This window comes from Cheilinus undulatus, linkage group 10 (assembly GCF_018320785.1).
Source record: "Cheilinus undulatus linkage group 10, ASM1832078v1, whole genome shotgun sequence".
In the NCBI taxonomy this organism is placed as follows: domain Eukaryota; kingdom Metazoa; phylum Chordata; class Actinopteri; order Labriformes; family Labridae; genus Cheilinus; species Cheilinus undulatus.
In genome coordinates, this window is record NC_054874.1 from 44,689,369 (window position 1) to 44,706,018 (window position 16,650).

The 16,650-nt window shown below is 38.7% G+C and overlaps 1 protein-coding gene across 2 annotated transcripts in view; it reads right to left on the minus strand.

The window, feature by feature from the left end:
- Positions 1-35: 35 nt before the first annotated feature.
- The window catches only part of LOC121516714 (polycomb group RING finger protein 3), a 120,844-nt gene continuing 104,229 nt past the window's right edge, over positions 36-16,650 (minus strand). For both annotated transcript variants that reach the window (XM_041798115.1, XM_041798114.1), the window contains exons 9-10: positions 13,808-13,888; positions 36-11,639 (exon numbers count right to left, since the gene is read on the minus strand). In XM_041798115.1, coding sequence (XP_041654049.1) covers positions 11,592-11,639; positions 13,808-13,888 — 129 coding nt within the window. In that variant the 3' untranslated portion in view covers positions 36-11,591. The remainder of the gene's footprint in view (positions 11,640-13,807; positions 13,889-16,650) is intronic.

A 16,650-nucleotide genomic window follows, 5' to 3' on the forward strand; every position in this document is an offset into this window, starting at 1 on the left:
CATCTTGATGAAAACTAAACTTAGTTTTTGTCAGTTGCAGTCATCACAGATCTATTTTGTTAGTCTTAGTCTAGTTTTTGTCATGGAAAAAAAGGCTGTCGACAAACATTTTTAGTCATAGTTTTAGTCGACGATATTAACACTGGTTGTTGAAAATATTTGGAAACTTGGGTCCCGATCTGTTGTGAGACAGACTGGTGGGTCCTGGGCCAGGCCACTTGAGAACCACTGGTCTTTGTCAGTTTGCAGAATTCAATGTACATTCATTATTTAGGTAATGTATTTTGAATTCCCTAACACAAAAAAAAAATTCTATGTAACTTCCCAAAAAGCAGTCTTTTTTAAGTTAAAGAAGAAAAAAATTATTCCACATCTGTATTTCATAGGACAGGTGCAAAAGAGAGGAATGAGTCCTTTAAAAATGCAAGATGCAGAGTGCAGAAGTTTGTTTGCAGACTTCATATTAAATTGTAATGTGTAAACATTTAAAGATGGTTGTACAGAATGTACAAACAGGGTCTGGGCTTTATCACCAGGTACAAGAAGTCACAAAAGGGTCTGGGTATGCTCTAAATCAGTGGGTCAGGATCCCCTATCAATTCCTTGTTGACCAATTGTGACACAAATTTCTGAACATTTGTGCTTGAGATGGAACAAAAGATGTGACAAAACAAAAAGATGAGTACATAACCTTCAAAATAAAATCTCATCATAGACTTTTTGCCACATATTTTTCCAGGCACACAGCCACTACCCAGTTTTGGGTCCTGACCAACCAGTTAGGAACCAGGGTTTACCTTTTCTACATATGCATGTATGCAGCACCTGATCTGAATTAAAAGCCGGCACATATGTAACAGATGCTACAGGAAACAAGATCATCATATTCGGAAGCTGAGGACCACAGACCAAGCTGCTTGAATTCATAACTCAGGAGTAAAAGCATTTCTTCATGGATTTCACAAAAAGTAAAGAGACTAATTTGTGAGCAAAATCTCCTTCTAAAAATTCATTGAACATGACGCTACTGCAGAAGTCACTTTTTCAGCATTAATAAATAGCAATAATTAAAAAACTGGACAGATTTATAAATGACATCTGCTATGGCTCAAAGGGGAACACAACTGTTTGCAGGTTTGGTAGCAGTTGACTGATTTTCCCAATTACTGAAACCAGCGGTGTCATTCTAGCTCTCATAAAAGTCAAAGGGAGTCATTTTCAGCCACCGTGCTGAACCTACGACTGGGGAACAATCTCTAAAAACAACAGCCACAACCCTGGAGTGGTGAAACAATCCATAATTTAAACGGTCATTTGCTCTTCAGAACTGCACCACCCATGGAGACTCGGCTCTGTGCACTTGTGCTTTTACAGCTGGGCAGCCTTTTCAGAGGAGGTACCAGCTGCTGCAACCCCGGCCAGACAATATCAATGATACATTTTGGAGTGTGTTTTCAGTCCATGTAGCCGTCTGAGTGACCCTCCAGGTCTCACGTACACACAGAAAGCCAGGGCCATGAGATTATCAGGGCTTTACGGATGACCCTGAAATGAAGGAAACGAACGAGCTGGGCAACAAAGAAAGCTATCCCACTCCTGGAGTGGACACTTATTACAGAAGAGAGAGCACAGAATAGGCTTTTCCAAGTTGCCAGGAATCATTCTGCTGCCAACAAGCTTGAAATGAATGTTTCTGCCTTTTAGCGACGGCTCCAAAACTCTCAGAGTAACTCAGCACAAAGCAACCCAGATAAATTGTTTACTGGAGGAATACCGCAAATTCCTGGTGCTGACATTTCACGTGAAGATGTGAAACCACAGCAGCTTGACCCTGAGCCTCACACAGATCTATGCAGGAGATAAACAAGCTGACAGCTGTTCAAGGTCAGAGCGGAGGAGACGAGGCCCGAGAGCCGTAGCCCTGACAGATCCAGGCATTCCCTCACGTCAGCGAGCTTTCTAAGATACCAGCTCAGATCTGCAGCGAGGCAGACTCCAGCCTCCTGTGAGCCTCTTAGCTTGTCTGTCAATCGTAGCGGCTCTGATGTCTCAATGTCAGCGGCGGTAAAAAGCAAGAACACTGATCCACTCTGGTGCACAGTAGGTGGAGTATGCAGCTTACACTAAGGGCTTTTCACACCTATAGTTTGTTTGCTCTGGTCTGAACAATGAAGCAATCCTTCTTCTACTGACAGGGACACTTACAAGTGTCATGCACAAGGAAATGCTCTCTAATTGGTTGGAATGTCCTGCAGGAAAAATCCTGGATGTAAACAGACTGAAGACATGTTGCAATTTCAAATAGGACAGAGAACACAAATGAGCTTGTTGGGACAGTTGAAGAGAAGGTGCACATTAATCCTCCTGAACTACGGCCTACTCAGATGAGTTTCCCAGAAACATTGTGATATTTTGAACTTGTAATCTTAAGAAAAAAAATCCATTAATTGCTGTAATCTATGACTTTTTTTAGTGAGCAGTAAGAAAGGGAAATATAACCTTCCAAAGCCAATGGATTGCCCAGATTCTATGTCTGTCATCAGGCAGATCTATCCTGCTAAAAGTCAAGCTAATGTGCTTGTTTTCAGATAGTGAGGTTCTTAGTGAAAAATCGAGATGGTAGCTATGAGCGTGGTTTAGCTGCAGCGTCTAAGTCTGTAAAAATGGACCTTGCAGTGCCATTACCAACCAGCAAATGGACTCAAGGTTGTTTCAACCAAAGCAAACATATTAGGTGTGAAAACGCCCCAAGAAGGTCAAATCTCCCACAGGATCAACAGTATGAGATCTGTTCTTTACTTATGATTTTGTGCACAGACAAATCTCCACCTAAGTAAAGGATTAAACACCAGAGAAGCCAATAATAAGTGTGAGGCAGGAGATTGCAGCTTGCATGCATTTTCTCACCATGTTTTTTTCACAGCATCGTGTGCGTCACAGTCTTATTTAAACTCCTTCTATTTGCCTTTCATAACAAGCCTAGACAAGTGGGTTAACCAAACCCGACAATCCAATGATGAAGGAACAGAAAAACAGCCGGCACCTTCTTGATCTGCACGGCTCAGACAGACACACTCACTCCAGGACTCAAAGATGTGTGAGAACTTCTCAACAAAGTGCTTTTTTCTGTCTCTGGCATGATCTTTTTGAAGAAGTCTGAAGATTTGAAACAAGAAGTTTAGCACCGAAGAGAGCACCAGCATCAGAGACGGTCTCTGACCGTCACTGTGGCAAACACATTTTCACCAGGTTTCCTCCAATCAGAACACAGCTCACAGGATTGTAGGAACAAAAGTTAACAAAAGGAACATGGAAGGCTTCGTTCACACTGCAGCTTTATGTGTTTTCTAAATGTTCTCACATCAGACTTTTGGGCTGTTCTCTCTATTTATAACTTTATAATGAAATAGATGTCAGAGGCTGCTTTTAGACAACTGGGTCATCAGAAAGTTTAGTACCTGTCTATTTAATACTGAAGTTAACAATATCATAGCATCGTAAAGTTTTAGACCATGACCAGATTTTATAGGGGGGACACAAGAGGGAAATGGGATAAGGAGAGAAATCAGGGGGGAAAGGAAATAAGGAGGGAATAAGGGGGGTTGAGTGGAGTAAAGGGAGGAATAAAAGGGAAATGACGGGAAAAGTTTTCTCATAAAACTGACATATCGGAAGTCTATTCTATTGTTTCTTTTATCTTAACAGTATTAAATAAGTACACTAAAGTGATGACTACAGGTGTTTGAATATGACAGACTTAAAAATTATTAGTCTTTACTTTTGATAAAAGACCCAATTTTCATTTAAATGACAAAGGTAATTTTTTTTTAAATTTCCTTTTCACAAAGATCTTTGACAAAAAAATGCCCTTCAAATCTAACTTTAAAGCCAGGACATGTCTACAGCATAATCAAGAAGCAACGTCTGTGCTCTATCTGTGTCCACCAGATGAATTCAAAACACTTGAGACCAATTTCAGAGATGTGCAAATTATTCAGAGAAAGTAACCATGCACTCTGGAGATAACTGCACCCTGTCTAGTCAATGCATGGATTTCCTAGCATGAGTTCAAATCCAGCTCTGAAGCATACAAGCGCCAATCCACTCTGCTTGAAATGAAGCTGCTTCCAGCACACATCAAGATGGGCAGAGCAGATCAACCCACACAGGAAGTCAGGGATGGTTGTGCATAGAGCAGCTGGTGAATTTCAAAGTAATACACCAGTAAACATCATAGGAGAGGCAAACTAACATGTAGTTAGTTGTATCGTTCCCTTCTTAACTCATAATCCAGAGGCTCTGAGCTGCACCTCATATGAGAAATAGAAACAAGCAGCCGAGGGTGGAGCAAAACCCAGGTCAGACAGACTGCTGTGTGCACAGATCCTATGGTTTTAGAGGTAAGGTTGTTACAGTTTGACACTTCTTTTCTCTGTAGATGCCATGTCTTTAAGGTGAATTACCATCTGTTATTTTAATTATAAAATATCAAAAAAACCTTCTGAATTAAATAATGCTATTTTCTGTGCACAAAGGACAAAATGCAGGAGTCGTCTGCCGTTTTTATTAACTGACTCAAGAAATGACAAATCATTGGGTGCCTTGGACTATAATTTTTGTTTCTGTGATATCAAAACATGGTCTGATATTGTTTATTACTAGTGTTATATTGAAGTTGCAACTTCTGGTATCATGATAACCCCACAACGAATGAAAACTGCAATGAAAACCAATTGCATAGACTCTGATAGGATGCATACTTTTTAGATCTTGAATGCATCTGTCATGTTTGCATTGAAGGTTTCTGAGTTGCGAAGATAGCTGCTTGAATTTGATGAAGATGTTTATCCTTAAGCCTGTTTTATACTTGATGCATCCGCAGAATTAGGAGTGCCCATGTGTCAAATGGGATCTTAAGACACGCCTCTTTTCAGGGGTCCCATACTGTGAATTTTTGCCTGGCCATGCACATCTCTGAAGCAAACCCAGATGTCGAAACATGCCACAGACATTGTTTTTGAAGACACTGCCCCCTAGCTTTTGGTAGAATATTGGTTTGCAGCAAGAAGAAGCCGGTTTTAGGTATGAACGCATCACAAGTTTCAACGCCACGATTCCACGTCTGTTTGTCTCCATGCTGCCGCACATGCAGAAAGCATAACTAAGCCTTTAGCGGGTAAAAGGTAGAAACAGACAAATGATCACATGGTTTAAGTTCAGTAACTTTCCAAAGAACTGCAAGTCTACGGTAAACTAAGATGGCAGCATGCTAGCAGAGGAAGTGTTATTCAAGACGCTGATGAGCTTTCTAAGGTTGGGAGTGCCCCGACCACAGCAGAGGAACTTCACCTAAGCTTAAATGGCATCAAACTGTTGATTTTCAACAAATGCATACATAAAATATAATCATTAGTCTTTATAAGTTCATTGTCTATGACTTTATTATGTTGGGGACACTGCAGACACTTGGGTTACTGTGACTTTTTGGTCACTGTGATGAAGGGCGCACATAAAACATGAGCGCTTTACCAAACTTGTAGTAAAGACCAAAGTGCTGACATCTGAATTATGTACATGAAAAATCTGATGTGAGAGGGAAAACCAAAGAAGCAGTGTGAACACCACCATGTTCAATAAAACAGGGCATAATTGAACACACATACTGATGTGTAAGCTTTGATTTAATGCCAGTCATTCTCAAAAGCACCGGGAACACTCAATGCACTGATCTGAGACAGTTATATAGAAATAAGTCTGTTTGCAGTCGTGATTATGATAGCACCTTATCAGGGGAGTTTACAGTTTTAACACCTGAAGGAGAAGCTTCTGAACATTTATGGAGGTTTTATCAGAAACAGACTGAATGTTTACAGGAGAACTGTGCCTTAAAACATGAAAAAAAGTCCACATGGAGAGAGATTAAAGACTGACGTCTCAGGTTATGGATGGAAAGACTCGATGGAAACATTCCAGTTGTATGGTAAGGGGTTGAAACATCATTCACCTAAAGTTTGAGGATACACAGGATCACTTTGACATCAGCCTCAGGGGATCTTTACAACTGGAGTCAAAGTAACTGACATTAGCCTCATTTCTATGACATAACCTGTTTATAAGCCTTTAAAACACCAAGTCTGCACTTACAAAGACAGAGAAGCGCACATGATTACACCGTTTCTGTAAGGGGGTTTTAACAAGCTCTGACATTGACAAGCTGTAAGGATCATTGCTTTTGGTTTTTGATCTTTTTAAAGCAAAGGAGTGTTTTCCTTTTCTTTAGTTTCGCCTTTGGGTAAAGAAAACTGCCATTGCACAAGATTTGGCAATGTTTAAAGAGTGATAACAGCAGCAAAGATGGGGAAAATAGAGACTGAAAAATAACTGAAATAAAGGTTAAAAGATGCTGAATGTTTGTGCTGCAGATTGGATTTGTGAAGTCAGATTTAACCCAGAACAGTGCGCTTGTAAGAGTTAAAGCTCTTTTATAGAGATCACAAACCAGTCATTATGGGTAGATCAAAATCAGTGCTCATCAATCACCAAAACTGATCACATGTGGTAAAAACTCTGGTGTCTGTAGTAGACAGAAGCACTGTAATTCTATAATCAAACTGCCAGCCTGTAACTATTTAGTACATGAGTATTGTGCATCAATTTAAACTGAAATGCAGCTTGACAACAACTCATTTACTGCTGCTGTGGATCAGTCATCTTTCACTGTAAGCAGGCGTGCTAACATCCCTAAAACTTTGTAGGAAGCCCTATTTTAATCCAGTGTTGAAATCTGTGTTTAAACCAGCGGGATAAGGCTAATTAGCTAATTAAATAAGGCCACAAAAGTTACATTATGTCTTTTGTATGTTGACTGAATAAGGATGACTTTTGTGCTCACTATGCTGCCACCTACAGGAGGCCCTAGTGCACTGCAAAGCTAAGTAGACTGACCAACCGCTGAACCTGCTGCTATATCAAAGCAAAAGTGTGATCAGCATTGGTGGCAGTAGCAATAAAAGCATGATCATGCCAATTTTCAGGTACTTCAATTGATGCAAAAACCAAAAACAATGACTCTTTTACAAAGGCTGCTGGGAAAAGGGTAAAAAAAAAAAAAATATTAGCATCAGAAATAAGCTGGGTAAGTACAGACCAGTATGCTGTTGTTCTTTTTTTCAAATACGTCATAGGCCCTTCTTGAGCAAGGTTACTAAACATTTAAATTGCAAAGTCTCAGTTTTTGTTAACAAGAATGAAAGTTTTTCAGGGTTTTAAGTATTTTAATGTTATTTCTAAATCCATAAAGCTCTGAAGTGATGGCTAGAAACCCTGCAGGGGAACACACAGACAGAAGAGCTTGTTGTGGGCAGATACAGAGGGTTAAATAAGGAACAGTGAGGTAATACTACTTGAGGTCTGACGAGGCGTTCAGGAATCCAGTCGTGGTTACTTTAAAGACAGTTTGCTTTGAATGCTGCGAGTTTAAGACGTTGCTGATAACGAAAACATTGGTTTGCTGTATCGCAGTTACAGCATGAACAAACACACATTTATGAGCACCAAATGACCAAACGGCAGTCATTTTTATCCAGAATTTCATTATCAAAATGGACAAAAAGAAACCTCAGTCCCTGTGTCGCACCTGAATTTGAGTTAGTTCTTAAAAACGGTGATTAAATTTGTGTCTTTTGTAGCTGATCCTGCAAAATATTCCAAGTTTTTCAGACTTTTGAGACATGTAGAAATCCTGTTGACCTTTAGAAACACTTTGCACATTTAAGTCTCCAACTGGCAGTGACAAGTAACTGAAAATATCCCATAAAAACACAATAATGTGCCATCTGTTTTCTGCACTTGTGTTGTAGAATAAGCCATCTGATCTCCTACAGAAGAGAAAATTTTGCTAGACCGTTCAGAATCAGAATTCTTATTAGCTTACTTTCTTAAGCTGAGAAAATGTCCATACTTCTCCTTTTTGCATGAGATTTAAAAAAAGTTTTAAATCACACAAACCTTATAGAAGGAGCATTTTAACGCAAACGAGGCTAGAGTTGCAGAAATGAAATTATGTTGCAGCTTTGAGGGAGAGTATTGCAGTAAAACTGAAACAAAATGGAAGCATGGTTTGAGGGTGCGTGGTGTCAACATCTGCTGCTAAAAGTTCAAGCTAAAATCTGTAAACATGTGGGTGTATCTGCTGAGAGACTGCAGAGATACAAGGATGGATAGAAAGGAGTGCATGGTGTGATCAAAATCAATAAAAATACAGCTCAAATATTGTGTTTTGTCTTGCAGGCATTTGGAACAACAGTGTTTTGTGTAGCATTTCTTTTAAGACAAGAATAATCGATACTGAGGGGTGTACCACAAAGCAAGCTCAAGAGCCCGATGACTAAACGGACTCCACAGAGATCCACAAACTCCAGTTGAAACATCGACTGTCATAAATCAGCTCATGAGCATTCTTGGTTCACTCAGTATTTAATGCCTTTGCACACTGAGTCTATTTTTGTCATGCTTATGAAGACATACAATCTTATGCTGTGTTAATCATGTTTACGGACTTGCTCTAAAGCTTTTCTGTGTTGTTTTTGTTCTGAACACGTTAGGTTCTTGTGTTTCTTGCATCCGCCCAAGTCATATAATTGGGAGACTGACTATTCAGAGCAGTGGCTGCAGCTCCCCTCTCTCTCTCTCACAAGCTGAAACTTCACTCTCAGCTCTGTGATTTGTCCATGTGGATATAAAACATGGAATATATAACAAAAAGGGCAAAATTTGCACTCATAGCCAAATAAAAAAAAGATTGACTTGAGCTCTGAGAATTCCACTCTCGCTCTCTAACTTGGCACAGCACCGTGACTCACAAGCTTGTGCATAAAAACTAAATATATGAATGACTCTGTCAAGGTGAATAAACCAGTGTTTCCTTTTTAGTTGTTCAAGGAGTGAAAGAACCACAAAATAATTTGCACTGCCATCATTTCTTCAAAGTACAAAGCCATTTTAGTTCATACTGCGAATTTTCATAGTGAATAAAAAAATTAATGCTTTAGACCTGGTGTGCAGGGCTGGAATGCATGATTTTTGATCCAAAGATAAATTTGACATTTTGATTGCACAAAATTGAACAATCCCATCTTTCTCACTGTCAGATCAAAATAATAAATACAAAAACTTAATTGATGCTAGTGCTGCATTAAACATGAGAAGCTGCATGGATGTAATTCTTCAATTTTTATATCAATCAGTGGATTTTGCAGTCTAACAAAATGTCTGCAGTTCTAATTTATCCTTATGAAAAAAAAAAACTGTGCAGCTCTTCAACTCTGAAAGTGATTTAAACCAATGGTTCCCAACCTTTTTCTTTCCTTAAAGGCTAAATCTAAATAATTCCAAAACACTGTAAGTGTGATTGTTAAATTGGTATTCAAATCTGTCTCCCAAAGCTCATTCAGGCTCTGGTCCATTGTGAAGTGTCAGGCCAAGACTTCCTTATAACCAGGCCACACGTCCACTCACTTACCTAGGGTTCATGCCTTTATTTTTCTGTTAAATATTATTCTCATTCGCTAGATCGTGATTTAGCCACCAACCAAATCTAAGAAAAGCTAAGGACCACTCGTAAAAACATTTAAGCATTGCTGTCAAAAAGTAGCATAGACTTTAACTGTTTCATTGTTAAAACCCTTAGAGAATAGGTCTGCACGTGATTCCCTAACCAAAGGATCTTTGTGTAAATGGTTTAATAAGTGTTTCCTGATGATTTTAATTATTCATGCAAGCCTAATTCTGTCAACCTCTAGCACACAAACAAAGATCTTATGGGGTCCAGGTTGGGAGCCAAAGATTCAAATGCTTCAAATAGAATAACCTTAATCATGGACTATAAGATAATACGTCAAGATAACCCTTATGCCATGAAAAAATAAGCAAAAATGGCTTTTAATTTGGAAGCCCCCCATCCCTGTTTCTGGTTCTATCCACTGATCCACTGTCCTCTTCTGTAGATAAAGGCATAGAAAGCCTCCAAAAATATATATCTTAGAAAAAATTTAATTTCATTATCTTTGTTTTATCTTTGTTAAAGCAGCTGTGTTGCAAGGACTATTCAGGATATTTAGAGCAAACATAAAGATACTAGGTTCCTAGGCTGCTGTGCCCTTGCTGGTCCTTTTGCAGGCCTACTGATGCACACAGTGGGCCTGTGTTTCTGTTACTGCACAACTTTATACTGTGGCTTTAAATGCTACAGTATGATTCCAGAATTCTCCATATCTATAACACCAGTCGAGAGCATTCTCAGGCAATCATTAATAAAACTGACAGGTCTCTGCTGCTGATTTTTTCGGCTGTAACTCCTAACATAACCTGGTACCAACCAGTAATTTGATTAGACTCAGCATGGGGATCTATCCGGGTTCAAAGACAGGTAACAGAGAAAACTCAACAGACCTGGCTTACCCTTTAATCTCACTTTGTGGTGCACCCCCCAGGTGTAAGAAAAAAACAAACAACATAAAAAAGCAGCTGCTTTCCTTGGAAGGCAGTGAGATGAAGGATGGGAAGATGGATCGGAAGCTTTCTTCTTATCTGCCTTAAATTCTCAAAATGCTACGAGAGCGATGTAACATATTAAGACCCCAGGTACTCAGAGGATTTGATATATTTTCTGTCTTTCCCAGACATCATAAAGAAGCATTTATATATTTTGATACTGATAATGAGTCTGTCTTTTAAAAATCCTAATTTATCTCCTCTCATCGCCCAAAATATAGATAGCACTTCTGGGATCCACTCTTCTTTTAACAGTCTAAAGTCTTTCTTTCTTTCAATCTCTCTCTCTCTCTCTCTGTAATGACATTTTATGTACAATATTGGTATATAGAACATAAATTACTACACAAAACATTTTAAGCCTATTCACAATTGACAATCATCAAGAACCCAATAGCAAATTAGACAAAATCAAATCATAAAAAAAGATTCAGAGACTTGATCAGCGGCTTAAAATCGATGCCTGTTATAGAACTTTGCCATAAACTTTCTGTGCTCCCAAGACGTGTCGAGTGTTGTGAAGAAGAAACAAAACAAACACCTTTTAAAAAAATCGTCCTCCTTTCCTTTCAGTCGTCGTCTCAGGCGGAGGAAATCTGCATGAAGCTCAAAAAGACGGTTACGTGAATCCCGACATCTTGTTTGCGTGTAAACAGAGCACCAGTAGTGTCTTGGGTCCATGTGTCTCTTCTGTACAAAAGTATAAATATATGCTTTCTTTCCATTTTTTTCTGTTTTTTTTTCTTTGTTCACATATCTAGGATGTCGCGGACAAAAAAAGGTTGTTTGAGTTTTTAAAAACACACCAGTGTTGCAGTTTCTGTGCTGGAGGTTACCAGTTTGTGTTGTTTTTGTCCCCCTCGGTACGACCCCGCCGTCCCGTCCTGATGTTGCTGGCTTGTGTTGACTTTGAGCGTCGGGAGTTTGCTTGGTGTTGGTTCGTTGATCGTCTTTGCATAAATAAAAAAGGTTCGGCACAGTCCGCGGCCACTGGGCCAAAAAAACAAACAAAAAAATAAACAACCGTTTGTCCGTTTTAGCTACAGCAGATCCATCTTGGGTCTGTAATGGAGCAGGAGGGGGGATTTCTGAAGAGAGACACAAAAACACACATCAGTGTGAGCAGTTTGTGGGAGAGGAGTTTTTTGAGCAACAGAACTTCAATTTAGCAGTAATGCACAAGCAATACAAGCAGAGGCCCATTTTATGAAGCAGAAAATTTAAAACTCTGAAATAAGGGAAACTCTTAGATTTCCATTTCAGGGGAGGAAACTTAAACCCAAGAAGGATGGGAGAGTCAGGACTGTTTCACAAGGAGAGGAAAGATGAGAGAATGAGTTAGTCTATGGGGGTGGTTCCCAACCTTTTTTCCTTGGAGCCCCCCAGTTGTATCTAAGAAAACTTGAGCCCCCACAGGACTGACACGGAAAAAATAGGAATACTTTGTGGTCAAAATTAACATAGATTTTAATTATTTATTTTTGTAAATCCAAACAAAATAGCACTAAACACAAATTCTTTTACCCAAAAACCATTTTGTGAATTATTTATAAGTGATACACCATAATTTCTCTGGCGCCCCCCGAAGGGGGTCCTTGACCCCAGGATGGGAACCAAGGGTCTATGTTACCCAAGTCTCTGAAGCCAAGCTGGTCAGAAGCATTTTTGATAAACCCTGAGTTCCTCTCATAGGTAGACGAGGTCTCATTTCTGCATTCTTACAGTCATTCAGCCTAAAACTCCTCTAACTCAGGGGTGTCAAACTCAATCACAGCAGGGGCCGGAATCTGGATTCAGGTCTTACCTGAGGGCCTAACAGGGTCACCTTTTAAACCATGAACTGTCAACCTCATTTCACCAGTTATAAAATATGAAAATAACTTAGCACTGATGATAAATGAGTTTGAAATTTAAAAAAGTTAAAAGGATAAGTTTAAAGGCTCACAATCTGAGAGAAATACATTTATCTGTTGTAAAACGTCAAAACATGAAATTGAAATTGAAAAACAATTATTTTTAAATGGCAAATACATTAGAAAGAAGTCAAAATCATGAGTTTAAAAGGTCAAAATATGAAATAAAATTTGTAATTGTAAAATTAAAAGTTAAAATATAATTTGAATTTCTGAATTGTGAATCTAAAAGGTCAAACTATGGGATTATGAAGTCAAAGTTAGGAGTTGAAAATATCAGATAAATGCAAAACAATTAGTTAAAAAGGTCAAAATATGAATTAAAATGTAACATTATGAATCAAAAGCTCAAAGTCATATAAGAAGTCACAATTTTGAGTTGAAATGCTCAAAGTATGAAATATAAAGTAAAAATCCCAAGTTTGAGTCCAAATTGTTTGATGCAAAATTGAAAATATGAAATTAGAACACTAATTAATTTCTTTTCCCACATTCCTGACTTTTTTTTCTCCTTACTTTTTCAGATTTCATGACTTAACAAGAATATCTTAAATCATCAAGGATAACTTTGAATTTTTACACTTTAGGAAATCAGCAGACTTTATACTGATGGGCCGGTTATAACAGAAATCTGTTATAATCTTGCAGGCTGGATATAACTGTTCCACAGGCCGGATTTGACACCAGGGCCTCGAGTTTGGCACCCCTGCTCTAATTTATTTGTTTATTCAATCAATATTTACAGCTGAAACAGGCAGATTTACAGAACCAAAATATTAGTTGTAAATATTGACATTCTCCTACCTGTTGATACTGATATTATACTGATATTATCAACAACCCTACTAACCATAGGGATGCCATACTTCTTTCAATCATCATTCAAATTTTGTAAGCTTATAACTTAAATCTAAGAAATTTATGAAAATGTGTGGCTTTAATCTTTTAATATTATGACTTTCATGAAGTCTTGCTTAGACCTAATAGGACACTCTGTGACACCCTCCTAAAGGGGTGAAACTATTTTAACACTAAAATCAGTTAATGTGCACGGCTTGTCTGCATGAGAACCTCTACTTTGAGAGGGTAAACTTCAAGGACCTTTTTGTTGTCACCTGTTGCCATCAGGGCTTTTTATTTTCCTACACTAAGCTCTGAGTGAACCTTGTCAGATTGATCTAACTCACTCACATCTGCTAATCTGAAACAGAAACCTCACAGTTCCTCATCTGAGGGTAGATCAACTCAGAGCTCAAGGTTAGAATCTGAGTTTGTTGAACCTCTTTCCTGAAATGGGCCCCTGATCAATCACCACAATACAACACATTAGTCTGAAGAGTTACCTTAAATCTCCATCTTGTCACAACAACAAATTTCAAAGTGTGGTCCTTTCCCAAAATCTCCTCGTTGCATAAAATGTCCAGCTGTCAAAGAGAACAGAAAGAGCTAATTAGTGAACAACATCAAACAGCAGAGAGCTTCAACTTCGGACAGAGCACGTTTCAGTTTCCCTGCAGAGAGGTGAACAGCATGACTGAACTGAACAAACACTGCTTGAGGCAGAAACAAAATGTCTATCTCCTTTAAATGGCCCCCCTGCTCATATTCGTCAGGGTTTTACTACCGCTAAATTTTGAAAATGAAGCCTGTTTAGTGATAAAGTGGTTCCTGGTTCCTGAGCAGCAGTAGTGGGGTTCTTTGGAAACAACAGAAAGTTCAATACTAAAGACGAGGCCGGCTCGCCAAATCCTCTGCTCCTCCTGTGAAGTCAACTCTGATATTCTGCTGAGCACGGCCATATATCTGCATCAGCTGATCAATACTCTGAGACACAGGGAGAGAGAGGGGGAGGGCGTAAACAAACACAGCCACAGCGTCACCTGCTGGATCTGGCTGGAATGACATTCAGAATGATTAAAAAGCAGGCAGGATTTGAAGGGTGGAAGCTGTCCAGGTTTGAGATGTGGAACACACCCAAAATAATCCAGAGGGAAGACTGAAGAGCTGTGATTTCATCTTGGAAGTCAAAATGAGCTCCAAAATGGAGTAAATTTAGGAATAAAGAGGTTTAGGACTGACTGATGAGAGTCTGTGTTTAATACCGCTGCACCAAATATGTAAAAATATCTTTTAACTATAAGCTGCCCTCTCTGGTATCATAGCATTGTAAGGGCTGCTGACTGAACTATTTAATTCAATTCAACTAAATTCAGAGACTTTATTACTCCTGTAAGGCACAACAGCAATAACATATGTTAGCTAAATAATAAAACAGGACCTTAAACAAAGGGCTGACTAATAAATAGACTGAATAAAAACCATAAAGGATCGATCTAGTAAAAGGATCTGCAGGGATTAAAAGACTACAAGAACTACTGAAGACAAGCAATGAGTTTGGAAGAATAAAAATGTGTTTATGAATGTATATGTGGCTATTTGGTTCCTGTATGCTAGAATAAAGAATAAATGTTAACCAAAAAAAAAAAAAAAATCAGGATAAAAATCCACACTCTTCTTACTGTTAGTGAAGTCGTGTATCACAGTTATGAGCAGATTCTTAATGTTTAAACATTCAACAATAAACATAGAGATGAAGAGGAGGAATTTCTCCCAGATGTCCGAATGAGACTTTTCTTGTTTCTCTGTCTAGAGGGAGTTTTTAACCTTGTGAAGCAGATGCATTTGCCAGACTTCAAAGCTCCAATCTACAGCGTATGCCAGGTCTGACCAACCAGTGTCATTACAGGAGAACTAGGCAGTAGCTACATTTAGGGTATAGTTACTGGAAGCCGATAGCAATGGCTACCACTAGTGTAGCAATTAGCTCGCATGTAGCTATAGTAAAGTGAATAGTATAGTATAGGATAGTAAGGCAGTTTTCAGAGAACTGGAACACATTTCATTATTAATGCAAGAGCGAAGAGCAGCAATAGAAGCTTTTCATGACTGAAAAGATACTGCTGCACTTCTTCCGATCCTCCTTGGCATGAGTTTGTGATAGTTACAGGTGAGGTTTAGTTGTAACAATTTATATAGAGTATAATGGCTGCAGATGTAGCAATTAGCTTGGATGTAGGGTTGCAGCAATAGATTCTTTTGTAGTCGAGTATTCTATCGATTCTTCTGACGATTAATCGAGTACTCTAATAACAAATATTACATTTTTTTTAATCAGTCAATTTTGCTTTTTCAAGAGAAGTAGTACTAGACAAATGAGAAAAGAACCTGGGTCCCTTAAATGAACTACTTCTATATTAACAATTGGTATTAACAGGTTCTCTAAAGAAAATATGTTGTACAAAGCGCAATGAAGTTCTGATGACAGTTTACATTTCTTAAAGTTACAAGGAAAGGAAGTTAAATAATGACATTAGATTATGCCATATTTAGGGTTTAAGAGATCCTTTAACAGGAAATGTTTGGTGCCAACATTTTATTTCTTTCATTGTAGTTCATTTCTATTCTCCAAGTTGTCATTAAAGTAAAGGGACACTTAATCATTTTAAAATCCTCTATTTTATACATGAATGTAATATTTCACATTATAGCAAGAACAAAGCGCCATCATTTACACAGTGGTCTGATGATGTCTGAAAGATGGAACTTTAGATTACAAGTATATGGTCTTTTTTTCAAAAGGGTGTCACTTTCAATCTTTGCACATTTTTTTGTGAGTTCATCCACCATAAAATAAAAAATATGTCTTTTTAAGACCATCCACTGACATGGAGAGCACATTTAAAGGGATAGAGCTGCTTCTGTGACCTGTTGGATCCTGACTGTATGGCGATGAACTTTAACCTACTTAGTCTCTGTCACTGTCTGTGGCAATAAGGTGTTTCTATTTAATTGGTGTCCATTCATTATCAATATAAGTCGTATCAAATCATTTGGGATGCTAAACATTTTGAACTAGAAAAGCACTCGGCGAGTGCAGACCTCCGCCATCAGCCCCATCTCCCAGTAGTGAAGAATCTTAAAATATTCCTGGATACGTCCCCATGTGCCCCCCACCACAGCATTCGTCGATTACTCCCTCCCTGGTGGGGTGGAAACACGGTGAGGCAAAGCATTGGCTTTGCTATGGACGGACTGTTATGGTGGAAGCATTGCCTGCTGGTGCCAACAGAGGCACTGACGGTCTCACCCATGGTCTCACCGGACAACTGAAAGTCATGGCAGAGGG